General features: G+C 44.3%; 1 protein-coding gene across 1 annotated transcript; it reads right to left on the bottom strand.

Annotated features, from left to right (window-relative positions):
• Positions 1–7034: 7034 nt before the first annotated feature.
• S100A10 (S100 calcium binding protein A10) lies at positions 7035–17154 on the bottom strand. The gene is made up of 3 exons (XM_036273443.1): positions 17073–17154; positions 10297–10439; positions 7035–7453 (listed from the first exon to the last, which is right to left on the bottom strand). Exons 2-3 carry the CDS (start codon positions 10426–10428, stop codon positions 7292–7294), a joined length of 294 nt encoding a protein of 97 aa, XP_036129336.1. The 5' UTR covers positions 10429–10439; positions 17073–17154; the 3' UTR covers positions 7035–7291.
• Between the last annotated feature and the right edge of the window lie 8862 nt (positions 17155–26016).

The following is a 26016-nucleotide window of genomic DNA, read 5'->3' as shown; positions in this document are numbered from 1 at the left end:
TGTTGATCGACTGCCTGCTGCATGACCCCTACTGGGGATCGAGCTGCAACCCAGGCATGTGCCCTGACTGGGAATAGACCCAGGACCTCTCAGTCCATGGGACAATGCTCAATCCACTGAGCCACACTGGCCAGGCCAGGCTCTATCATCTTGATCCTCCCTCCCTGGATTTGGCATGACTTGCCAGAAGTCAATATTTTTTCTTCCTCTTTTGTTCTCGGTGCTTCTTAAAAAGATAAATATGAATCCCCACTCTGCTTTATCTTTTGTAAGCCAGAATGTAATTGGAATGTGAGCACTTTCCAGTGGGTAGAACAGTCATAAGAACATATTTACTGCTGATTAACTTCTAGTAGACAAGAGGTTTATCTCTGTCTCCCAAAAAAATAGAAATAACACAAACCTTAGTTTTGTAGAGTTTTTAATCTGGTGACCTTACCCACCATACTTGACATATCACTTACTATTTCCCAGTTGTGGTTCACTATCACCTCCTGCCTTTCCTCTTCCACCTACATGCACTTTGTCATGTGAATACATTCCACTCTAGCCTGCTAGACTTCACAGGCGCCCCAGGTCCTCTGTGTCCTGGACATTCTTTAGAGGCATCATTACCATGTCCAGGAGCAGCAGGGGCTTCGTTAAACCTTAGATGGTCTAGGTTCAAATTTTGTCTCCACCACTTTTTAGCTCTGTGCCCTATTTAAATCACCTGTAAAGTACTTATCTTGTAAGTTGTTGAGAAGAGCAGATGAGTTAATACTTGTAAAGCACTAGAACAGAACATGGAATGTAAAAGAACTTAATAAATATTAGCTATTACTAAAATATCTTCTAATCTTTAAAGACCAGACCTCCTACCTCTTACTTAAAATCTTCTCTAATCTTTCCCAGCCCACAATGATCTCTTCCTTGTTGTAAGTATATGTTTGATACTTAATTTACTCAAATAACACCTTGAGACAGCTACAGAATAGAAAGAAATAAACAATATTGGAGTTCAAATCTTGACATTGCCACTTACTGTGGTACTTTGAGGGAGTTAGTTTTGAGTCTTAGTTTTGCCATTTGTAAAATTAATATTATAATATCTGAACAGGGTTATTGTGAGGGCTAAATGAGATAATGCTTAAGAAGTATCTCACCCAGTTCTTGACTCACGGTAGACTCTCAATAAATACGCACGCTCTTTTAAAAAATATTATTTTGAATTTTGTTTCCCAGATTATAAAAGTAGAATCACTGTAGAAAATTTAGATAGCATAGTAGTGTATAGAGAAGAAAATTAAGATAATCCCATAAACATCTTTTTGGAGACAACAATTTCCCCCAACTCCTACTGTGGAAACTTAAGCACAGCTGGGTATATTTTCTTTAGTCTCTCTCTCTCTCTCTCTCTCTCTCTCTCTCTCTCTCTGTGTGTATGCACAGACACACATATTTAAAAAAGAAAGGAATCTTATTATGTACCAATTTTGCAATCTGCTTTACTTTACAGAGACATTTCCTATCTTATTTAATATTCTTCAAAGTCATGGTTTTCATGAGTCATATAGTGTCCCATGTACATCTATGTTTAACCATAATCCTATTGCTGGACATTGAAGTTTGTATTCAGGTTTTAGCTATTCTAAATAATGCTGCATCAATCCTGAGAAAAAAGAACAAAACTGGAGGTATCACACTTACTGACCTCAAACTATACTACAAAGCCACAGTCATCAAAACAATATGATATTGGCAGAAATACTGACACACAGACCAATGGAACAGAATTGAGAACCCAGAAATAAACCCACACATAAAAGGGCAACTAATTTTTGACAAAGGAGCCAAAAACATACAATAGAGAAAGAAAAGTCCCTTCAATAAGTGGTGTTAGGAGAACTGGAAAGCTGCAGGCAAAAAAAATGAAACGAGACTGCTATTTGACACCATACACAAAAATCAACTTGAGATGAATTAAGACCTGAAACAAAAATACATAGAAGAAAACATAGGCGCTAAACTTATGGACCTTGGTCTCAGATGGGTGTTTGACTCCAAAGACAAGGGAAGTAAAAGCAAAAATAAATGAATGGGACTACAACAAACTAAAGAGCTTCCACACAGCAAAAGAAATCAACAACAAAACAAAAAGGCAACCAATCAAATGGAAGACAATATTTACCAATGATAGCCCTGGTAAGTGGCTAATATTAAAAAAATATAAAGATCTCATACAACTCAACAAAAACCAACAACAATCAATCCAATTAAAAATGGGCATAAAACCTGAATAGATACTTTTCCAAGGAAAACATGCAGATGGCTAACAAATATACGAAAAGATTCTCAACATCACTAGTTATAAGGGAAATGCAAATCAAAACCACAATGAGATACCATTTCATACCTGTTAGAATGGTTATTATTAATACAACAAGAAAACAAGTATTGGAGAGAATGTGGAGAAAAGGCAACCCTGATATACTGCTGATTGGAATGTAAACTGATGCTGCCACTGTGGAAAACAGTATGGAGGTTCCTCAAAAATTTAAGAATAGAGCTACCATATGACTCAGCAATCCCTCTTCTGGGTATCTGTAGGAAAAACTGGAAAACACTTATTTGTAAAGATATATGCACACTTGTGTTCATTGCAGCATTATTTACAATAGCCAAGACATGGAAACAACCTAACCATCCTTCGACAAACGACTGGATAAAAAAATGTGGTACAAATATGCAATGGAATATTACTCAGCCATAACAAATGAAATATTGTCATTTGTGACAACATGGATGGATCTTGAGAATATTATGCTAAGGAAAATAAATCAGTTTGAAAAAGACAATATAAAACAAAAAGTAACAAATGAACGAACAAACACACACCATCCCCTCCCCCAAACACAATCATAGTTGCAGACAACGGAATGGTGATTACCAGAGGGGAAGGGGTTGGGAGGAGGATGAAGAGAGTAAAGGGGGCCAAATATATGGTGATGGAAGGAGACTAGACTTCAGATGGTGAGCACATAGAGTATACAGATATTGTATTATAAAGTTGTACCCATGAAATTTATTTAATGTTATTAACCATTGTTACCTCAATAAATTTAATTGTTAAAAGATTTATTTTAAAAAACACTGCATCAAATATCTGCGTAGAGTCATCTTCCTTCATCCCCAGTTTTGCTTTCTACATTTTCAGTTACTCAGGTCAATTGGGATCTGAAAATATTAAATGGGAAATTCTAGAAATAAACAATTCATAAGTTTTAAATTGTGTGCTGTTCTGAATAGTGTGATGAAATATCCTGTAGTCCCGTTTAGTCCCACTCTGGATGTGGATAATTCTTTTATCCAGCTTGTGTATGCTATAGACGCTCCCTGCCCCTTAGTCACTTAGTACCCATCTTCGTTAGCAGATGGACTGTCAGGGTATAGCAGTACTTTTGTTCAGGTAACCCTTATTTTACTTCATAATGGCCCCAAAGACATTTATATAACTCTTATTACAGTATATTGTTATAATTGTTCTATTTTATTAATAGTTATTGTTGTTAAGCTCTTACTGTGCCTAATTTATAAATTAAACTTTAGCATAGGTATGTATGCATAGGGAAAAACACAGTATATATAGGGTTTGATATATCTGTGGTTTCAGGCATCCAGTAAGGGTCTTGGAACATATCCCCTGTGGATAAGTGGGGATCTACTCTATATAAATCTTTGTAACTGTCTTTGATTACTTTATTAAGATAAGTTCTTAAGAGTAGATATATTGGATTAAAAAGCCCACATTAGGATCCTGGTACATATCTCCAACTTTTGCCTTCCTCATTGTATTGATTACATTTCTATCAGCAGTGATCGAGGATGTCCATCACATCTCATTCTTGTCAGTGCTCTGTCATGTTATTCAACTTTTTGTCTATTTTATTTGTTATCTTTTAAACAGATTATGATCTCCTTGAGCAGGTGCTGTGGGCATCTGCTTTTTTACATCCTCCACAGAACATTGCTTGATGTCATTCACACAGTAGCCCTCATACATATTTGCTAAATGAATGAATTTCTATTCACAACTATCCCTCTGGGGTTAATAATAGAGAAGGTACTTGAACAACCGCTTTCAAACTGGTCAAATTGAGAGAGAGGTGTATATATACTTGCCTTTATCTCCCACTGAGATGAACTGGGTAGAAAAGTATTAAATCACAGGCAATTGGCTCATGGTCAAGGGATTTGGACAAGGGAATGAGTCAGAGAGAGAAATGTATTATTCAGGGTCAGCTCTGCAGCATGTTTGAAGCTGACTTTCTGCACCACTATCCATTTTTCCTTCGTAAGTGGGTGTGGACAGGGGCGGGATCTGCTGTCACAACTCAGCAGAATGAGTGGAATTTTCCAGATGGTTCCTCTTGATGGCTGTTGGCATACTTACAGCTTTGCCCTCTGGGAGGCATTAGTCTTCGGGCCCTGAAGCCCAGACGGCTGTTTCAGCAGGTCAGACTGTGGGATCTCTGTGTTTCGTTGGCATAGAGAGCCATGTAGGATTTCAAGTCATAAATACCATTTTTATTTTTCTTGTACTAGCTCCCAACTAAAAGCTTTGAGCAGGGGCTCAAGTGAGGAAAGTGTGTTATTCTTCCCTTTCCCTCCAACCCCCAAGAGCCACCCCCCACACCCTCCCCAAATAATGTGTGACCCAGATAATTCCCAGCCATTGGGCACCTCGCTAAAGGCTCAGTTTGGGGACATCTTCTGGGAATAACACATTGCTTTGGAATTTTTTCTAATCTGCATACCCATTGTGAAAATGGACACGCCCCCTCCCCTGTTTCCAGGGCCCTCTCCCTGGGATAGTTCTTTTTGTTTTCAGGTAAAGAGGCTTGAAGTATGAAAGCTTGCAATGGATATGGGGACACCTGAGCCCATATCTCAGTGTTACAATTTCACCTGCTCATTTGTGAACTGAATACCACTTTTATAATACCCAGTGAATACTGTTGTCCCGGGAGGCAGGTGGTGTAAACTGAAGGGGCAAATCCGGACTGATACACATGCTCATGAATGGAGAGGTGGTTTGCCCTATTGTGATGGGCCGGTTTGCTCCCCTATTCCCCACAGCTATCAGAAGCTGTCTTTTAGAGCCTCCTGCCCCTAGAGATCACAGTTTCTTTAACCTATGGGTTGGAAGACTTCTTAGAATTAGTTATTGTCACTGTGGCAGAGATGGTAGATCAGCATAATTCCTAGTGTGCAGAGGTTGGAAAATGTAAAACTTCATTTCCCAGACTCCCTTGCAGTTAGGGTTTAGATGTGACTGAGGTTCTGCTAATTAGATGCACTTTTTTAGACTGGGATGTGGGAGCCAAATCCTGCGTGGAAAGGGGCAGGGAAATGGGTACCTGTACTTGCTAGTGTGCACTGTGGTTTCCCAGTTCAGCAGGCAGCTTTCTGAGCCAGCAGCTCCCTTACAGCCCAGTTACGGCATGGATTTGGGAGTCAATCCTGGAGTCAGTTTCTTTCTCTTCTTCAAAAAAAATTTATTTTATTTATTTTAAAAATATTTTTTACTTTATTGATTTTAGAGAGGAAGGAAAAAAGAGAGAGAAACTTCGATGAGAGAGAGAGCATTGATTGGCTGCCTCCTGCATGCCCCACACTGGGAATCAGGCCCACATCCTGGGCATGAGTCCTGACCGGGAATCAAACCAGCAACCTCTTGGTGCATGGGTCAATGCTCAACCACTGAGCTACACCAGCCGGGCTGGAGTCAGTTTTTTAGCTAGCCAACTTCCCTCTTCCATTTAATATCTTGTAATAAATTCTTCTCCTTTATGAACTTGCTAATAGAATCCCATAGGCTGCAAAGCTATGAATTGTCTTACCTTCTTCATTTGATGTTGAGACAAAATTGAATGGTTGAAATTTTATCTTTAACATAATTTCACTGGATTTATTTTCCCCAAAGCCAGTTTGGGCCCATCCTGTTCTTTTTTGTATGCTTTTTCTTGTGATGGTAGATGACCTTATTTTGGACTTTTCCCCAGAATTATGTTGACGTGTCCAATCATAACAATACATGTTTCTATCTTCATGACCTATTATTTATTGTTTATTTTTTTATTTCTCACCCGAGGATACTTTTCTATCATCAGATAGAGTGGGAGGGAGGGAGAGAGAGAGACAGAGAGAAGTATCAATGTGATAGAACCACACTGACCGGTTGCCTCCCGCACGACCTGACCAGGGCCAGGGATGAACTGCAACCGAGGTCTGTGCCCTTGACCGGAATCGAACCTGTGACTCACTGGTCCGCGGGCCAACCCTCTATCGCTTAGCCTAACTAGCCAGGGCATTCATTGACCTATTTAATTAGAACAACTTCATATGTCAATTCATACATCGCCTCTCTATAGAGTATTGTGTTATTCATAAGCACATCGCGTATTATACATATATGCTGAAGCTTGTAAACAGGCACAGAAAGGGCTGGGAGAAAGTTTGCTCTTTATCAAGACATTAGTCCTAGCACTTCAACAAAAAACACTACCCCAGCTCATAAGTTATGCTAGTCTATTTCCTGACCACTCACTAAATGTTAATGTGATATTGTTATTGAGGCATCACACTAGACTCTTCATTTTTTAAGTTGCCTTATGGATTTATTTTTCTCCTAGAGTTTGCTGAAACTTTGCTCTGAAAAATTGATTCAGACATCTCAGGCATCCAAAGTGCTGGTTGGAAAGGCACTGATTTACCTGGGCAGGACTGTGCTCAGTAATTATAAAATTAGAATGTATTCCTGAAGTGCCTTTTCTTCATCCTTGGCGTTTTGGTCCTCTGGCTAGACATAGCAACAAGGGCAGATCACTTAGAGGAGTTCGGCTCCACGCCTGGGCAGGGAGTGCTCTCCCGATTTGTTGATTCTGTGGCAAGAGCCCTGCTGTGAGCTGGCGGCCCAAGGACATTCAGTTTTTATATCTTTTAAAATGAAGCAGGGGAACGAGCATTTCTGAAGCAGTAACACACATCCTGTCTCAAATTAGGAACTAAAAAAGAAATTTGTTTATTGAGGGCAAGAGGATACAAGCAATATAAAAATCAAAAACTTATCTGGCTTTAATTGGCTTTTCTTTTTCTTGTTGAACGGAGGTGGCATTTTATTTGTACATTTTTTTAAGGGTCGCAATCTGCTCATGAAATCCTTATACAGGGGGAAGCTGTGGGGCACATATTCCTTAAGCGACCCATTGGGAGAATTCTTATCAGGGCGGAAGTAACTGCTCGGTGCTGCCTACTTCCTTCCCTTCTGCTTCATGTGTACGACAAAATAGTCATTGCAGGCGATGGTGAGCCCAGCGATCAGCGAAAAGAAGCTCTGGAAGCCCACTCTGCCGTCTCGACACTGGTCCAGGTCCTTCATGATTTTGTCTATGGCCAGAGGGTCTTTTTGATTCTGAAAAGAAGAACAAAGGTAAGAAATATCAGTCGATGGTTGCAATGACCTTTGATACGTACTGCTGACAACCAGGTACATAATCTCTTTATCTAAATTCTTGTTTAAGTGATCTTTGGAGGTCATCTAAATGGATTTCGCTGCCTGGAGGGAGAATTTCAGTAAACTGTCATTTATTTTAAACTAGGAAAGTGGTTTCCATGGCATTTTTTTTTCATATAATTATAGGGACCTTAAAAATGGCCTATTCTGTGCCAGCCAGGGTAGACCCAAGCCTCCAATTCTCCATCCACTGCTGTCGCCTGTTAGAACCAGCATGGCCTTCTGACCTGCTTTGCCTCCAGGTCAACTATTGCCATAGTTCCTAAAACCATGAGATTCTGCCGAAGAACCACCTGAAACTCCCCATTTGGTATTTTAAACTTCCATTCTCTTAACACACCTTTATTCCTGACAGCCAAATCCTTTAAAAATAAAACTCGTAAAAAAAGATCTCATAAGATCATTTAGGGAGTAAGTTTCAGATCATTATCCTATGGATTTTAAAGAGGTGCTAATGATGCATGGGATGTGTCACCTTTGGAGAAGACAGGTAGATTGCCCTCATTTCTCTTCGTTTCTTGGCACAGAGCAGGCCAGCTGGTGTGGCTTCCTATCATGTTAGTCACGTAACCTTGAGCAAATCACTCTTAGCAAGCCTTCGTGTATCAACTGCGAATGGAGGAGGTTGGACCAGTGTCTCCAACATCGCTGCCATTCGTAGTGAGTTGGTAAATCTATGCCGTCCTACACTCTTCACTGGATTCCTTCAAAGGGAACATGTGTGACGGAGTCATTAAACTCTCCATGACTCTCAATGTCTGCCATGAATGTGAGGGACTGGGGGGGCAGGCAGGAGCCTTTTTGCTTTTTCTTTCATCTTGCTTCCATGGCGACTGGCTTAGTCACTCCTTTTTGTAGTGATGATGGTTAGAAGTGAGAGTGTGGTCTATCCTACAGGAGCTATGCTGTCCAACAGAGAGGAAAACACGGCCTCTTAGAAGTGTGAAAGGACTCAAGTAAAGTATTTATGAATTCCACTGATGGTATACATGAAAGGGAGTCGGCACTCAGTGTCTCAGGTGTGCTAGATGTTCACAAATTGCACTAAAAAAAACCCCTTAAGGTAAAGCAGCAGCATTTCCTACACAATGGCTGCAAACTCCTACCGTAAGCAAACAACTAAAACCTGCTCTCTGCAGCCACCTCTGCTTTGGGTGGGCTTCAGTTAATTTTGGCCTCACCTCCAGCTTCCTGGCTGTGGTCAGAAGGAGTAAAATTTGGAAGACAGAAGGAGTCAGCTTTAGAAACAAAATGCTCTGTTAACGAGTGTGGGTGTGCCTGGAATCATGACTCCCTGCCCGGAATAAATTACACTGCCATGCTCAGTACTCTGTGCTACCTACATGCTTTATGTTTCTCGTGCCAGAAAGCCTTTAGGGAAGAAGGGTCTGTATCTCATGTGATATTCATCCTGACTTCTAACTTGTGCAACATGACTGATGAGTATTTAGTGTACTGAGACCGCTTTTGGTCATGTGATGGGCGGGCTTACAATAAACATATTTTGTCCTTGCATGTTACGGTTGCCTGGAAGAATCACAGAAAGTGACGTGACCTTGGAGATAGTTACATCCAGCCCTCTCATTTTACAGAGGAGGGAACGGAGGCCCAATCATCTAAAGCAACCTACCCAGTGTTAACTAACTCCTGGTCTGGGGCTATGTCATAGGACTGTACAGAAGCAGAGTAACAGTGTATTCTAACTCATTCTGGGGTACCATTGTGGTAACTGCAGCTCTGAGAGACTGGTTAGGCTATTTATAACTTGTTTATTTAATGGTATTGACATGTAAAACCATAGTGTACTACAGAACCCTGTGTTTACTGAGTCAGGGGCTTGACTAATGTGGTATTGCCCAGGCAGATGACAAGAGGCAGGACCCAGCCTTCTACCACCATCTCCCTTCACCCTCCAGGCTAAGGCATTATTCCACACCAAGCTCAGTAACGATCTTTCCAAGTGACTCCACTTGTGGCAGGAAAAGGACTTGCTAATATTTTGTCAAGCAATGTTTCACCTTCCATAAAATGCAACAGCCGTCTCTTGAGGGCCTGCAATGTGAAAGGACAACTGTGCCTCGAAGCCTAACGCCCTGAGGGGTGTGTGGCAGAGTCCCCTTCTAGTCGTCAGATCCCTCAGTCTAATAAAGGGAGGCTGAGCTGGGCTCCTGTTCTCACAGTATTTTCAATATGAAAAGCGATTATTTCTGGAGTGACACCCAGCTCTCATTCAGCAGCTGCTGGGCACCATTTCTTTAGATTAGAGTTGCAAAAAAAAGTCTTCAAAGCATTTATCTGAGGGGATTTAAGAAGGCAGTTCAAGCTGCTCAGAGCGAATGTGACTGGGATGTGGCACCTCCAATGCCAGGTTTACAGACCTGAGGGCAACCAGGTGGCCTTGGTGGTGACTCTTGTGAAAGGCTTTTCCTGCAACTCAGTCTCAGAGGACGCAGATGTTTCCAGATGGGCTCTTTCGAACAAACACCTCGTGGTGTGTGTGTAGTCTCATTTCACTTTCCAATTTTAAGCTCCTTGAGGGAGGGACTGTGTCTTCTTTACCTTCTGTTCCCCTACCGTATCTTACAAACAGTAGATGCTCAATCATGTTTAATGAATAAATGAGTAAAGACACCTTTCTAGTAGGGGCCTCCACAGGGTAGGGATGGGGAGAAGGGAAAGGAACCAGGGCCTACAAGCACTGAGTTTCATGTCTGCTTCTTTCTGAGCCTCTCAAGACTTACTTCCAAAAATCCAGGGAACTCCTTTTCCATGAGTACTCTCAGGTCCTCCTTTGTTAAGTAGCCTTTATCCCCAGCAAATTTGTGAAATGTGAACATCATGGTTTCCATGGCGTGCTCCATTTGAGATGGCATTTTGGTGAGGTCTGTTGAAACAAAGTAAAGGGTGTAAAGAAAAAGAGTTTACATTAACATTTTAAAAAAGAATTTGTATTGATTTTTGGAGAGAGAGGAAGGGAAAGGGAGAGAGAGAAACATCTGTGTGAGAGCGACACATGAATTGATCGGCTGCCTCCCACATAGCCCCCCACTGGGGATGGAGCCCACAGCCTGGGCATGTGCCCTGACCAGGAATCAACCCAGCAACCTTTTGGTACATGGGACAACACCCAACCAAATGAGCCACACCAGCCAGGGCTACATTAACTTTTAAGCTATCTATATTGCCAGTCTTTTGAGAGTAATTGGAAGGAGGGTGATTAGATCATCCATTTGATTCTTTCCAGCTGTAAAATTCAGTAAATCTAAGAACTAATTCCCCCCTGGATTGGGCCTCCTCTGAAGGAAATAGGCACCACAGGTATTGATGCTCTGAATGAGGGATTTATCTAGTTGCCCACCAATTCTGCGTAAGTCACCTAATGAAAAATAAAACCTCTAATCATTTGGAAAAGCAAGACCAGTATCCCTCTGTTTAACTGACAAAGTACCTATTGAAAACATATATGTTTCAACATTTCTCTTGGCGCTGGTAAATGAGACTTTTAGATATTATGGAATACCAACAACCCACACAGTCAAGCCTGGTGAATACGAAAACTTCATCTCTCCAAGCGTAACTGGCTAATCTGGTTCAGTCTAGTTCTAAGGTTTAGAAATCTGCTTACGAATAAATTTTGTCTGCTGGGTATGTATTCTTTACTAAAGCTTTGAACTTGTTAGTGATTGTAACAAAGACATTTATTTGCATCTTTGGTGGTAAATGTAGTTGTCCTACCTGAATAAAAACTTCGCAGAGCTCATTATCTAGTTCCTTGAGAAGAAAGAAGTACAGTATTATCCTAACCCCTTTGGAGACCTGATATATTTTGGGCAACAAGGACAGAAGAGTTACTTTCACAGTCTGGGGTGCAGTGGGAAGGCTGTGAGGAATTCCTCATCACGAGGAATTTAAAAGAAAGGAAAGGAAACATGTCAGATTATGTTTAAGTATAATGGTTTGGGGATATATGTCTCATCAATACCCAGTGCTTCGTCCTTGATAGAAGCTCAGTGGATTTTGGCTTACTTGGAAGGAATGCTTTGGCCAGAATAGAGCCGCTTTGGCTAACCGTCTAAAATCATTACTGGATAGGAAAGAGGTGAACTTGAATGGAGACTGTAATATGCCATTTTCTAAACAAACAACAACAAAAAAACACAAGAACAGGTTTTGAGCACAGGTTGAAGGAGAGACCAGCACCTTCCCCTGCTAGGGAGTGCCAATAGCACACAGGCGTTCAGTCTTGTTTCTGCTGCTCACAGGTGCGTTTTCAACACAGATCCCGAAGTGGAGAAGGTGGAGTTGGTGAACATGAGGACTGAGCAATATACTTACGAATAGTAAATCCTACCCCTTAATACCCAGAAAAGTACAGGAATCAGCATGCCACAGAATGTTCTACTCTAGAGAGTGCTATAAACCAGAATCTGGCATGATTCATCTGGAAGGCAGTTATCTTGGAGAGAACAGCAAATTAATGCTTAAGGCTCACTGTGAGATAAATTCCAGGGGACCCAGACACTCCCTTGTCCCTCTCTTCCGGTACAGTTGGGTCTGGCTCGTGCCTATCTCCCGTATGATTTCAGATGGCAGTGGGCTTAGATGGAGTCGGCCTTTCCTGGATTAGTTCTGGATGCATTTTTTTTTTTTTGGTACATGCCCCTAGCGGGAACCGAACCCAGGACTCTCTGGTCCGCAGGTCAATGCTCCAACCGCTGAGCCAAACCGGCCAGGGCTCCTGGATTAGTTCTGGAAGGCCAGCAATTTAAGAGAACTCAACTGAGTGAGTCACCTTTGGGAGAAGGATGTGGGATCCCGCCCCAGTTCTGAATACCCCAGGAAAGCAGTTGGTCTCCACAGAGATTTAAAAATACCTGTGCCCAAGCTCAGAGCAGCACAGCAACTCATGACAAATTCCCAAAGGTTCCAGACATTGGAACTGGTGGTGGACCCTAGGTCACTTTCTTCACGGCGCAGAGCAGGAGGCAAGTGCCCTGCAAAGCCAGAGCAAGGACCCCTAAAAATAGGAAACCAGGCTAATTTAGGAACTTCTGAGGAAAATGGGTTGTAAGCTGAGCAACTTTTGGCCATCCTTGAGTATCTTCTTCAAGAGGGTGAGGACAGTCTTCCCTTAGCCAGCACTGAGGTCCGTGCTCATCATGAAGTGACAGAGCAGTCCTCTCTGAAGCCACACCCCTGTCCCCCTGGACCTCTCCCCGCTCCTCTTTCCTCCTGTTTTGTTCAGCAAATGGGCTGTAAATACAGCAGCCAGCTGACTATGTTTGTCTTACATTTGCAATAAGAATACAGAACAGGGACTAGCCAGATCTAAGGTCATGAAGGTAAAAATAGCTTTGAAAACCAGATGAGATGTCCACTGTCTCCTCAGTAACCTTGGCCCCAGAGGGCACTGACCAGGGTTACTAGCCAGTTAACTCTGGTTTGAAGGAAGAGCCGGTGCATTGGTTTTTCAGTAAGATGAGAGAAAGGGGGGGAATGTTAGGATTAAAACTGTTCTCTGGGTAGTGGATGGACCAAGTGGCTCTTCTCCAAGAGCAGCAGTTGCCTCCCTGAGTCAGCGAGGCCAGCCCTTCCATCTTGGGCGGGGCTTGCCTGGGTGGGGCTGACTGCATCTCAGACCGTTGGTTGCTAAAGCAGCAGTTCAGGAGCTTGAACCTGGGGTTTCCATCCCCTCACCCTCCCACATGCTCCACGTGGGTGGGGTGGGACTCTTGCTTCTAGTTTGGGTACACTTTTCACCAGAGGGCCTTGGGCCTGGGGCTAAGAGGCAGTGATGTCTTCTCTGTGCCCCGGGCAACCTACTCCTGCACCTGAAACACTCGATCCATCTATTTGTTCACCTGTCTGTCTCTCTACCTGGGATAAGAACTCTGAGTTACTCTGTTCTATCCACGAAACACTAAACTAGTGTTTACGAAATGACAACGAATGAATCAAATAATCCCCTTGGCAGGTGTGATCACCCACGTCTGAGCGGAACACCTGGTAGCTCAAGCTCAGCAGGACACGGGGAAAGGGGCCTGGAAGGGGCTCAGGGAGCGGAACAGCAGAGCACAGAGGAAGGCACATTCCCTAAGCGGGGAAATATGCATCCTGCTAAACAGGTCTGGTCAGACCCAGGCTGACTCCTCTTTCTCTTTCCACTCGTGGTTTTTCTGTGTTTTGGTCCATCCTAATTTCGATCTCATGCTTCTCCAGCTCTGCTCTCTCACTGTGAGCTCCACTGGATGTAACTACCTCATTGTTCACTCATTTTTTTTTATTGAATAATTTTATTCTGATATCTGTATGAGTCTTAAGAGTGGAGAATTGGAAGTCCATAGTATTTCTCTGTGTAGTTTTCTCTACATTAAAGAATTCTGGACTCCACAAATGTAGAGAATTTAATTTTCCATTTTCTGATCTCCTTCCTACACTTTGCATGTCCTGGTCATATGTCAGAGACAGACAGACATGCACACACACTCACTCTGTAGTGCTTGCCTTTGGGAAGTTCACCAGCTAATGGCATATTATTTAAAAATATGTCATAAACTCTAGTTAACTGTGTTTGTTCCTTTCCCCACTAAATTTTGGGCTCCTTGAGCAGGGTCCCAGTGGGTGGCACCCTGCCTTACTAGAGCCTGCTCAAGAATCAGTAAGAATGAAATTGATAATAATGTCAATTTTGATCGTCCTAGGAGTAGCAGGGAAGCAGGAGGCCTCCTTACAAAAGTGCTTGCTCCTGAGCAATCCCAAATGTTTGCTCTGGACCCAGGCCCAGATCTAGTCCGCAATTTCAAAAAGGACCCTTCTGAAGAGCAAGAGGTTTGATTTACTTTGCTCGTCCGTACTAGTTTTCTCACAGCCCACCCAGGAAATAATTGGCAGGGTGTCAGTAAAAACAAACATCTATTATTTAAAACGTGTTTGAGGTTTCCTTCCTTTTGCCTCAGAGATTTTGAAGAGAACACCCCCCCCCCTTAAATTAAACCCAGAAGGCATTCTTGAACTTGATCCCGAAAGGAAATTAAGAAAAACTGATTTGAATGGGTCTGGATCCAGGCTGTGTCTCCCACCTTTCACCAAACATAAAAACGTGCCCACTAGGAAAAGGAAAAGTTCCAGGTGCAATCCAATAGGAAGAAAGAATACAGAAGACGTCTCTACCCCAACGCTGTACATCTATCTACTCTTCCTTGAAGAGCTGTCAGGCACCAGCCGGAATTGTCAAACAATAGGCATTGTGATAACTGCTATTAAATCCATTGGTGGCTATTTAGTAAAGGGCATAGAAGTGCTGAATATAGTTAAAAATAAGTAATTCTTGTTGCTTTTGATGTGATATTCCTACATTGTTGAATGCCCAGGAAAATGAAAAGCTAGGATCCTAAAACTTCCTTCAGTCCAGCTTTCCCAGCACCCTGAGTGCTAATTTATACATTATAGCCCTGAAAGGATTCCATTGTTTTTCCCAACTTTAAAAGATTGGACAGTAGCCAAGGGCATACCAAGTGGGTAGTGCTCTAAAACAGTCACATTTTTTGAACTGTCAGTGGAAAGCAAGGAGGCACCCAGTCTCAACTCTACCCAGCCAAGGCCTGATTTCACTGGGGTTGCTGCTTGAGAGACTGGCTAGAAGCCAGACATGGGAGGGAAAGGGCCCCTCTGATGCGGTATGCAAGAAACATCAGGGGAGAGCATCCATCACCTAGAAATCAGGATGCTTTGTGCCCAGTGGACTCTCAAGAAAATTTAAGGAACTGAAATATGAAACTCCAAATGGTGGATCAAGGACCATGATGAAGAAGGTAGCTTAGGGTTGTCGAGAAAGGTATATACCATTTAGAAGAGGTGATTAAATAAAAACTGGACAGGAATCTGTGGGGGCAGGGTTGATAAAGAAATTTCAAATGAGTTATATGATCGCATTCCTGCCCCAACCCCTGGCATTATCTTTTGCAATTTGCTGAAACACGTTAGAGGCAAAGATCACTGATAGGGTGTTTCCATAAGCCTGGCCTCACCTGAAGTGCAGGATATAAAAATCCACTGCTGCAGGTTGAAACTCAAGCTGCAGGACAGTGGGGTGGGGTGGGGGAGGGGTGCAGACCTTTAAACAGAAAAGCTACCTCCCCAGCAAAGCTAAGGCAGCCTGCCAACAAGTGTAAGGCAGATAACCCAGCAGTAGTCTCACGATGGCCTTGCCAGTCTAATTGCTGCCCTCACCCACAGTTCAGTCAAGAAACTGTCTCTCCTTCAGATTGCTGGCCAGTCCCGGTGTGACTCACTTCCTCTTGGAAAATGCCCTCTAAGATGGCACAGTTCCCCTTTCCCTTCAGGGAGTGTTCTGTCCAAACCATCTGCAGAGAGTAGCTAGAACCATCAGGGCCACACCCACATGGTCTCATGGCTGAGTCACAGGCCTCTATCCACTACCAGAATCCTGGAGCCCTTTGTGCTAACCACGCCCTGCAGAATGCTCCCAGCTCCCCCCTGGAGAGAAAGAGGGTGGGGGTGGGCCTAACGTATTCCAGTCTGGCCTAAAGCTGTGCAGGGCCTGGCCCCTAGTCCTCTGTGTTCCTTACCACCCCTACCAACACAGCAGAGTCTGGGTTTCAGTTAGGTGGAGCCCAGCTAAGGCTGGAGAGTGGGTATCCAGGACTGGAGAGGGTGCCATTCTTTTGGCCAGGTTCAAATATGACCAGGTACCCAACACATCTATTTCTGTCTCATTGCACTGGACCAGATTAATCTGGGTTGGAAAGTTCTTCACCAAGTCTACTCTTCCCCTATTTCTTTTTAGTTACACTTGTTTAACTAAGGTAAAAAAAAGGGGGGAACCCTGTCTGGAGAAATCACTGAACACAGTCCCCCCCCCCCCCAACCCTGCAAAACTGCTTTATAAAGAAATCAAATAGACCTCGTCCCTCAGCAGTAAGAACCATCATGCCAGCAGACAAACAACAGGAAGCTCAACCTGAAGCTTCTGGGCCAGAGGCTGAGGAGTGCCCTTTCGGAATGGTATCCACAGCTGCCACCCGCTCAGCTTACCAGCGAACCCCAGCCCGCCTGAGCCTGCTCTGGAGGTCCAGCTGGGAGCATACGAAGAGCTGGACAGAGGTCAGCCTGCAGCTGGAGCCCACAAAGAAACATGCCGCCAGGACAAGCGGCCAGAAGCAGGGGTTCAGATAACTGGGGAGACCAGGCGAAAAGTAGGCAAGTAGGAGTAAAGAAGGAAACAGAGAGATCAGACCCCGGGACACCAACACCTAAGTCCAGTAATAAAGGACGAGTGCCCCCTCCTTGGGTCGCAAGAAACTGGGGAGGGGTTGTGCCAGGGTGCTTCTCCCCTCGCCTGGGCGTGGCCAGAGCACGGGTACCCCCACCCGCCCACACCCCCGCGCTGGGATACCCCGCGAAGCCGGGCCAGTGGGCCCGAGGCGCCAGTGAGGGGCTTGGGCCGGGGCCGGGGCCGGGGCCGGGGCGGGGGCCGGGCGCGGCGGGCCGCACTCACCTTGGCGGGAGGCGCGGCGGGATCGTTAGGCAGTCTGGGACGCGCGGCCAGTGAGCAGAGCGCCGCGGGCTGGGAGCCTTAGTAGGTGGGGGTGGGGGAAGGCAGGAGGAGCCTGGGCGGGTGTCGGGCCTCGGCTCACCCCACCCCTTCTCCTCCCGCCTCTTCCTGCCCCACTACCTCCACCCGACGCCCGCCCGCCGCGCTCTCGCCCTGCTCACCCGGAGGGTGCCGAGGGACCTCGCGCCGCCCCGCCCCCAGCGACCGCGTTATCCCTCACTTCTCATCCTACACCAATACTCCTGAACCTTTCAGGACTTCCCCACCCACGGCCGTGCCTTTCCTCTGGGGTTTGGTTTTAGAGAGTGAGTGAGGAAATCAAAGAATCCAGCGGTTCTGCGGGTGGGGCGCGCTGGCCCAGAACCAGGCGGGAGCGGCTCTTCATAACGTACAGGTCTAGGAATTCTTTACCTGATGCCACTGAAAGGAGGGGCAAGTAAAGTCCCAGTGACTTGGTCCGAGGAAGTCCGTCCCGAGTGACTTTGCGGCCTGCGCCCCAGACCCGGCCTGCGCCCCGGATCCGGCCTGCGCCCCGGATACACCGGCATCTCGCAGAGAAGCGAGTTCATTGCCTCCAGCCTGCCCCGCGGGGGATAGGGACGGAGGGTGCCGTGGGGTTGTCAGCTCCAGGGGCGTTACAAACCCTTTGTTGAAAGGGATTTACTACTCTTAGCGTGCACTGGCTTCTCTGGGTCGATAATTCAGCTACAGTTGTAATTAATACTGTTAAAACTTACGTTTCAGTGCCTCCTGTTTATCCTGCAAATTGGCCTGTTGGGTCCTCAATGCCCTTTAGAAGTAATTTCTGGAAGAAATTTAGAGAAAAACCTGTGTTTCCTAGCAGATGAGTATCCCCCCACCCCCCCCATTTATTTTAATTGTGGTTTAGGGTTAAAAGCAAACTACTAGCAGCTGTTGGAGGAAAAGAGCCCAGTCTCAAGTCCTGGGTTTTCCTTTGTTCCCAAGGGAGGTCCTGGGAGAAGTGAGTGATCCCAAAGGAATGAGCAGACTCAGGGAATCCTTCAAGTGCTACTATGTGACTAATCTTGGCTCTTGCCAGGAAAACCCCACTTGGATTACAACTCTCATTCCTGCTGGGTTCCTGCAAGCCCTGTTCTGGGGAACAGTTCTTCAAAATCTTTCCATATGCTTCCAAGTTCTAACCAGGCCCCAGGTTACAGTCAAGAATGGAAAAAATCCTGGATCCCTTTAGTTCCAGGGAAGGCGCACTTGGATTTAGAATAAAAACACCTGACTCTGCCACACTCCTTATTTGATTTCTTTCTTGCTTTTTTCTTTTTTGCTTGCTTGTTTTGTTAATCCTTACTGGAGAATATTTTTTCACCATTGATTTTCAGAGAGAGTGGAAGGGAGGGAGGAAGGGAGGGGGACAGAGAGAGAAACATCATGTGAGACACATCCATTGGTTGCTCCCCGCCCCTGCACCGACCAGGGATGGAACCTGCAATCCTGGTACTGCGCTTGACGGGGAATTGAACCCATGACCCTTTGGTTGGAGGACCAATGCTCTAACTACTGGGCTACACCAGCCAGAGCTGATTTCTTCATTTGATTCATAAACCTTTGGAATGCTTAGCCTATGTGTTGGGCCCGAATAGCTTCAAGTCTTTTTGAAAAATAGATAAGCAAATAATTAAAACCCATGAGTTCAGTGAATGGTAAAGAACACTATAGGACACTAAGCTGAGGAGGGGCCTCCAAGTCCCCTTGGAGTGATCACAGAACAATTCCCTGGAGGAGTCAAATTTGATAGATGGTTTAAAAATAACAATATCACAACTATTAAATCTGCTTGTAAACAAGGTTGCATTCTTATTGTAGAAGGTTTGCAAAATATAGCAACGTATAAGAAAGAAAATGAGCCCTGGCCGGTTTGGCTCAGCGGTTGGAGCGTCGGCCTGCGGTACAGAGAGACCCGGGTACGGTTTCTGCTAAGGGCATGTACCTCGGTTGCAGTTTGTCCCCGGCCCTGGTTGCTCATGCGGGTGGCAGCCACTCGATGTGTCCCTTCACATCGATGTTTCTCTCTCTCTCTCTCTTCCTCTCTCTCCCTCCCACTCTATCTGAACAAAAAATGGAAAAATGTCCTCGGGTGAGGATAAAAAAAAAAAAGAAAATGAAATTATTTGTAAATGCACGAACTAAAGATAAATATTTTCATATATTTTCTTCTAGTCTTTTTATGCATATTTAATATATTTACATAATTTGGGGATTTCGGGGTTTTTAAAAAAATAATTAAACACAGAAGGCATTCTTGAATTTGATCCCTAATGGGAATTCAGAAAAGTGTGTTGAAGCAATGGATCTGGATCCAGGCAATCTGTCTCACCTTTCACCAAACATAAAACCTAAAACCCAAAAGGAAGAAAGGACTCAGAAGCTTTCTCTACCCCAATGGTGTACAACCACTTTTCCTTGAAGAGTTATCAGGCATCAACCCAAATTAGCGAACAATAGCCATTGTAACAATTGCTATTAAATCTGTTGGTAGGTTGGGTGGTAGTTATTTAGTGAAGGGCTAACGTCCTGAAAATTGTTAAAAATAAGCAATTTAATTTTTTTGCTTTTGATATGATTCCTAAATTGTGATCACACTGATTATAAAATTATGTATTCTATTTTGTTCCATAATACTTTATCTTTACTATTTCTTGTCATTAACTACTTATCAAGAGCATGAATGTTCATTCATTTACTCATTCTTTTTTTTTTTCCCCCCATAAAATAAATAATGGTTCAACTACACTGTGGCCTCTCTACTGTCTTCTCCAGTTGGCCAGCCAGACTCCCAGGCCCTAGTGGCTTTGGTGCTACAAGGCAGAAGGGACCTGGTTTCTGAAACACCAGGCTAAGTGCTGAGGATACCACTGTGTAAATGGTCAGCCGCATGGATACTATTCCTGCCCTCATGCATCTTTTTACGACTTTATGTACTTGTTTTTCTTTTTTTTCTTTTGAGGCAGCAAAAGTTCTGTTTCTGCCAGCAATTTATTTAGCATGAGTTTGTCTTGGAAATTATAGTAATTTCACAAGCTAATAGCATACAGGATACTGTTTCTTAATAAACTCTACAACTCCAAAACAAATGACAAATTAAACATACTGTTGTTCTAGGCAATAGGAGGTGAAGAAATAAAGTCTAGATTTAATATGAGGAGTACATTCTTATGAGAGAAGGCACTTAGGAGAGTTGTCTACTAAATTGCCAGGGCAAAAATAAAAGTCCCAGTTGCTAGAGCATGTTGCTAGGGAATGAAGACACCAATGTGCGTGTGTGTGTGTGTGTGTGTGTGTGTGTGTGTGATGGGGAGGCTGATCTCTTTCATAGGCTGCTGCAGGGAGAGTCTCAAATAGTTCTCAAAAACTCTCAGCATTTATAGTGCAAATGTCCATTGTAGCTTCTCCACATGTTCTTATCATAAGCCCCTGGTGGGGCCCCTTAGAAGCTGGGCTGCTGACTGCTTATCAACAACAGATGAAGAATGATGACATCCTGGCATGACTTATTTCATTCTTCTATCAAAACTACTTTTTTTTTTTTTGTCTTTGCCAGAAACAAATACAGTAAAACAACTTCACCTAAGATATAAAAAAGAGGATTTGAAATCATATTAAAACAATATACAACAGGACCGGTAGGTCCCGAAAGTTCCATGTTCCTACCATGCCTATAATCTCTCTCTAGGAGAAGTGGTCCCAGGCAGTTCTTTATCCAGAAAGCAGTTGTGCCTTTTAACCACATGCACACAGTGGAGCCAGTTCTGTTTCCCTGGTGACCAGGGACCAGTGCTTGAGCCAGAGCTACCCAATTCTGGAGAGGCAGGAGGTGAAGGAGAGATGTACAGAGAGAAGCAGACCAAATGGACTTCAGTTAGGAATGGGAACAAAGGCCAGAGACAGTGTGGTACCTAGAACAAAGAAGAGGCAACATTCAGGTTCTCCCCATGCCTATGGTACATCCCAGTGTGCAAAACATGGGAGCAGGAGGCATTGTTCTACTAATGAGGCCGTGTTGAGCATTTTCCCACTTCTCCATTTAGCAACAAAACCTATTACCCAATGGCTTTCAATTCTTTTGGGTTTGTGGTTGCAACGAAGAGGTTAGCTGTCCATCAGAAATATGTATTCTTCGCCTCATCGTCTAGAGGTGTCTCTGGGCAGCAGCTGCTCAGCCAGGGATTGTGTTCCTAGCACCTCTTGCACCTAGGTGGGACTGCAGCTAGTCACCAGCAAATGGGACTGGAAGTGATATTTGTCACTTGCAGGCCAAGATGATTAAGAGGAGACTTCCACTTTCTTTCTCTGCCAGACTCTGAGGCTCGAGGGGTGGAACAGCCACAGTTTGAAGGAGCATAGGTCCCTGAATCACTGAGTGGAGGAAAACTCCTGCTGACCAAATACTTACTGGTTTAGTAACATGGGTGAAAAAGAACCCCTGGATTTGGGGGGTTTATCTGTTACAGCATAACTAATGCAGAGTGGCATTCTTTTGTATGCTAATATTTTTGGCAGTACACTCAAAAGGATTACATTGCCTGTTTAGTAATTACACTATTATGCTGATTATACGAGCATTGTAGTATTGTTTGAGTAGAATGATTTATTGCCGATTGTTCATTCTTACATATGTCGCAGATCCTGGCAAATGCTTATGGTTTCTTAGTTTCTTCATGTGCATCACATTGTGCCCTGCACCACACAGAAACGATGTTCACTCTAGCTCAACAGTCTGTCTGCTCAGACATTGTGCTAATGTGTGAACCCCAGCTGTAGCGAAGGCAGCTTTCTCCAACAATTCAGGAGCCCTAGTAGGAGTCACAGTGGTCGGTCCTCCACGGCGCTTCAGTCGAGAAGCCCCGATTTGCAGTTGCCTGGACAAGGCATTGGCTGGCAAAAACCCAAAACAGAGCGACAAACCCCCAAGTGTGGCTCGTACACCCTAAATAGGGAAATATAATTTATTAAACATTTCTCATTTTTTTTTAACATTTAGGTTATCATTTTTTACTGTCATAGATAATAATTAGATATGAAGAGATTATTTTTGAATAAACATCTTTGCCCACATGTTTGTTTTCTTAGGTTAGATTCCTTTCAGAGACTATCTTTTTGTTTGTTTGCTTGTTTGTGTGGATCTTAAAGGACAAGTAGGGATTAGCTATTCTGTGGGGACAGATGGGGGCGGGGGAGCATGTGCCAGAGCATGGAACTGGGAGGAGGAGTGTCTGTTCCAGGAATTGCCCCAGTTCTGCCTGGGGAGAGAGCAGAGTCCCTTAGGGCCTTGAATGGGGCTCGGCCGAGAGGAGGTACCTTTGCTGAGGCACCTGGATACACTCTGCGAACGAGCTAGGAGCTCCTTTCTGAAGGTAACAAGGAGCCACTGAAGAATGTTAAAGGAATGAGTGACTCTTCCATTTACCAGCTGTGTGGCTCCAGGCAAGTCATTTCCCCACGGTGAACCTGAGTCTCTTTATGGATAAAATAAAGATGGACACCTATCTTCTGTGGCACTGAAAAAGAAGAAATCAGCTAATGACCATCAGGGCCCTGGGCTCGGCCCCAGCAGGCAGCAGGGTACCGATAGAGGATCCAGCCTCTGATCCCTCACTTTGCCAAGCAGAAGCTTTAAGGAGGCAGAGCACGGTCTCTGGCATGTGATTTGTGGGTAAACACCTTGGGGCACCAGAGGGCTCCACCAAGGCTGTGCTCGCCTGGCTAATTTATCTCTTGGAATTGTGAAAGCTGAAGGACTGCGCTTATTTTTTTTTAAATTTAAGGTATAAGAACTCATAACTTGGGGTTGGAGACCACCTGTTTTCTTCTATAGGTGAGCTGCCAATTCCAATGATTAAAATCGATGAAACATTTATTGAGCATGGTCTGGGTGCTGAGATATGTTAATGACCAAGACAGACACATTCCTGCCCTCAGAAGCCTTACATTCTAGGGGGAAAAACAAATAAAGTACAAGGAAAGGGGAAAACAAGACCCATGATAGGATAAACAAGGGTCCGAATGAGAGAATAATCCAAGGGAAACGGGAGGAAGTCAGGGAAGACTACTCGGAGGAGGGGACATTTAAACCCAGACTTAGAGGAAGAAGAGGAACTAGGGTTGTAAGTAAAGGAGGAAGCTTTCTGGGTGGAGGGAAAGCACCTGCAGAGGGTGGGAGGCTGGGAGGCTGGGAGGCTGGGAGGGTTTTGATCTGAGAGAATTGAAAAACCACCAGTGTGCCTGCAGCACAGTGAGCATAGGAGAGGGTGACATGAGATGAGGTCAGAGAGGCAGTACACTACATAATGTCATGGTTAAGGGCACAGGCTTGGGAGTAAATCCTGTTTTCTCTGCCACTTGAAGGCTATTTTAGACATGTCACCTAACCTTTCCAAATCTCAGTTTTCTCATCTGGCAAATGGACTTGATAGTAGTACCTGCCTCATAAGGATGTTGTGAATATAAATGAGAAAATGCATGCAAATACTTAGCAGAGTAAGTGCCCTACTCATGTTAACTATCATAATTATTAATAAGTGTGTGTGGGGGTGTTGAATCCTGGCTCTGCTGCATGATTGCTTTGTGCCATGGGCAAGTAAGTCTCTGCTCCTTCTGTGTGCTCATCCATAAAGTAGATTTCAAATTCCTGTCCTGGGGGGCAGTTTATTATGGTGATTATATAAAGTGATTGATGTGGAGCCGTCCTGGAGATAGGAACCAGCCCCTCAATGCCTTTTAATTAGTATTTATTATTCTTTTAAAATCCTCACCCGAGGACATTTTCCCATTTTTTATTCAGATAGAGTGGGAGGGAGAGAGAGAGAGAGGGAGAGAGAGAAACATTGATGTGAGAGAGACACATCGATTGGTTACCTCCCGCATGACCCCAACCAGGGCTGGGGACAAACTGCAACCAAGGTATGTGCCCTTGACAGGAATCGAACCCTTGATTCATTGGTCCACGAGCCAACACTCTGACTGCTGAGCCAAACTGGCCAGGGCCTTTTAATTATTTTAAAATATTTTCCCAAATATATCCAGCCCCTTTTAAGCACTCAAAAAAGACAAACAAAACCTTAATGAGAAGTTGGTGGGTCTGCCTGTTATGGCTTGAGGTGGCCAACAAAGCAAAACCTGGGAATTTTAGCCCTCCACTTCCCTTTTCTAGTCATAAGGAACCTTGATTTCCCAGGTTTCTTCCAAGAAGGAAGGAAACAAGATCCTGTCCCTTGAGATAAGTAATTAGGCCAGAACAGAACACCAGATTGTCTGAACCCCAGGAATGCTTAGTGTTGGGGGAGAACTCTGCAAGACGGAACCTGTCCACCATGGGCTGTGGTCTGCCAGCCTAACATGCAGTTCCCTTTTCTGTATTAAAACTTGGAAGAAGTGGTGTTCCAGGCAGAAATTCTGTGGGCTGCATGACAGGGAAATTTATTTAAACCACAAGTACTCTATGTTCACAGATATTGAAATATGGCCAGGGAGGGCTCAGATCCACAGACATTTCTCTCCACCGAGCCCATGCTTCATCAAACCCCTGGTAAAGGCTGGCTGCTTGGTTTGAACTGATTCCTCAACAATGTTAGCCAGCAGGGGGCTCTGGGTTTCCCTGCAGTCCCGTGTCCCAGCTGGAAGCTGCTGAGGCGCTCTGCAAGGGGAGAGGGCGTGTCCTTCCTTCTTAGCTAATGCTGTGGGACCCTCTGGTGGCTGCAGAGTGAGTAGCTTTGCAGTGGGGTTTGGAAACCCAAGGACTGAACATGGGGCTGGGAAGTATACCCAGCTGGTGTGAGATGGAGGCTGTGATTTAGGTCAGCACCTTGGCCCCTTTGCTCGTGTCTTTGATGGCATTTCTCAGGACTTGAGTGGTGGGAATAGCGATGCTCTGTGTACAAGATGCCAAAAAAAAAAAGATGAAATAGAGATGTTAGCCTGAAGTAGTATTTGGTGCCATATGGACCAAAACCTTAATTAGGGCATAGACTTTAACCAGTTTTATTGGTTGGATTTTAAGTGAATTCATTCCAACAGTTTTGAGCACAGATATTCTGAAAGCCCAAGTGCCTGTTTATTGGGGGATGTACTTGCTGGTACTCATTGGTGTTTTCTTTGAGGACTATATTGGTCATATATAAGAATGAAATGTACTCTAGGTCTTGTTTATTAAAAATTAACATAGCACTGCCCGGTTTGGCTCAGTGGTTGGAGTCTTGGCCTGTGGACCAGTGAGTCTCGGGTTCGATTCGGGTCAGGGACACGTGCCTCGGTTACGGGTTGTCCCTGGCCCTGGTTGAGTTGTGCGGGAGGCAACCAGTCGATGTGTCTCTCTCACATCAATGTTTCTCTCTGTCTCTCTCTCTGTCTCTCTCTCTCTATCCCTCCCTCCCACTCTATCTGGTGACAGATGGAAAAATATCCTTTGTGAGGAATTAAAAAAAAAATTAACACCATAATTTTGTCGTCTACAAAGTGTCTCATATGTTATCTTATTTGCTCTGTATAATCACCACAAGAAGTATTGTAGACTGATTAGTATTATGACTATAGTAATACTTTATTGTGGTTTACCTTTATTTAGAGATTTATCTCTAAATCTCACAGAAGACCTGTTAGATTCTAAGTCTGTTTTCAGCTTACCGGAGGGCATAAGCACAGCTCCAGTAGAACCCAGATAAGTCTAGTGTCCGAGCCTCTCTCTTGCCACCATCTCACTCTGCCTTTCTTGGGTAGAGCAGGACAGCTGCTCAGGTGAGTAACTAAATCTAAGCAGGACCATGAGGGATGTTCACGAATAGCTCTGATGGGAGCTGGTGTTTTTGGCCAGCACTGTACAGGTGTAGACAGTAAGACAAGCAGGAATTCAGAACAG

This window comes from Molossus molossus, unplaced genomic scaffold (assembly GCF_014108415.1).
Source record: "Molossus molossus isolate mMolMol1 unplaced genomic scaffold, mMolMol1.p scaffold_m16_p_20, whole genome shotgun sequence".
NCBI lineage: Eukaryota > Metazoa > Chordata > Mammalia > Chiroptera > Molossidae > Molossus > Molossus molossus.
The sequence above is the reverse complement of the archived record's forward strand: the minus strand, read 5'-3'. Positions and strand labels throughout refer to the sequence as shown.

Bases quoted from the DNA above. Each gene is read 5' to 3' on its own strand.
- S100A10 (XM_036273443.1), bottom strand. From the start codon at position 10,428: ATGCCATCTCAAATGGAGCACGCCATGGAAACCATGATGTTCACATTT. The intron at 7,454-10,296 runs GTAAGTCTTGAG...TCTTCTTTTCAG, and splicing joins AGTTCCCTGGATTTTTGGAA to AATCAAAAAGACCCTCTGGC.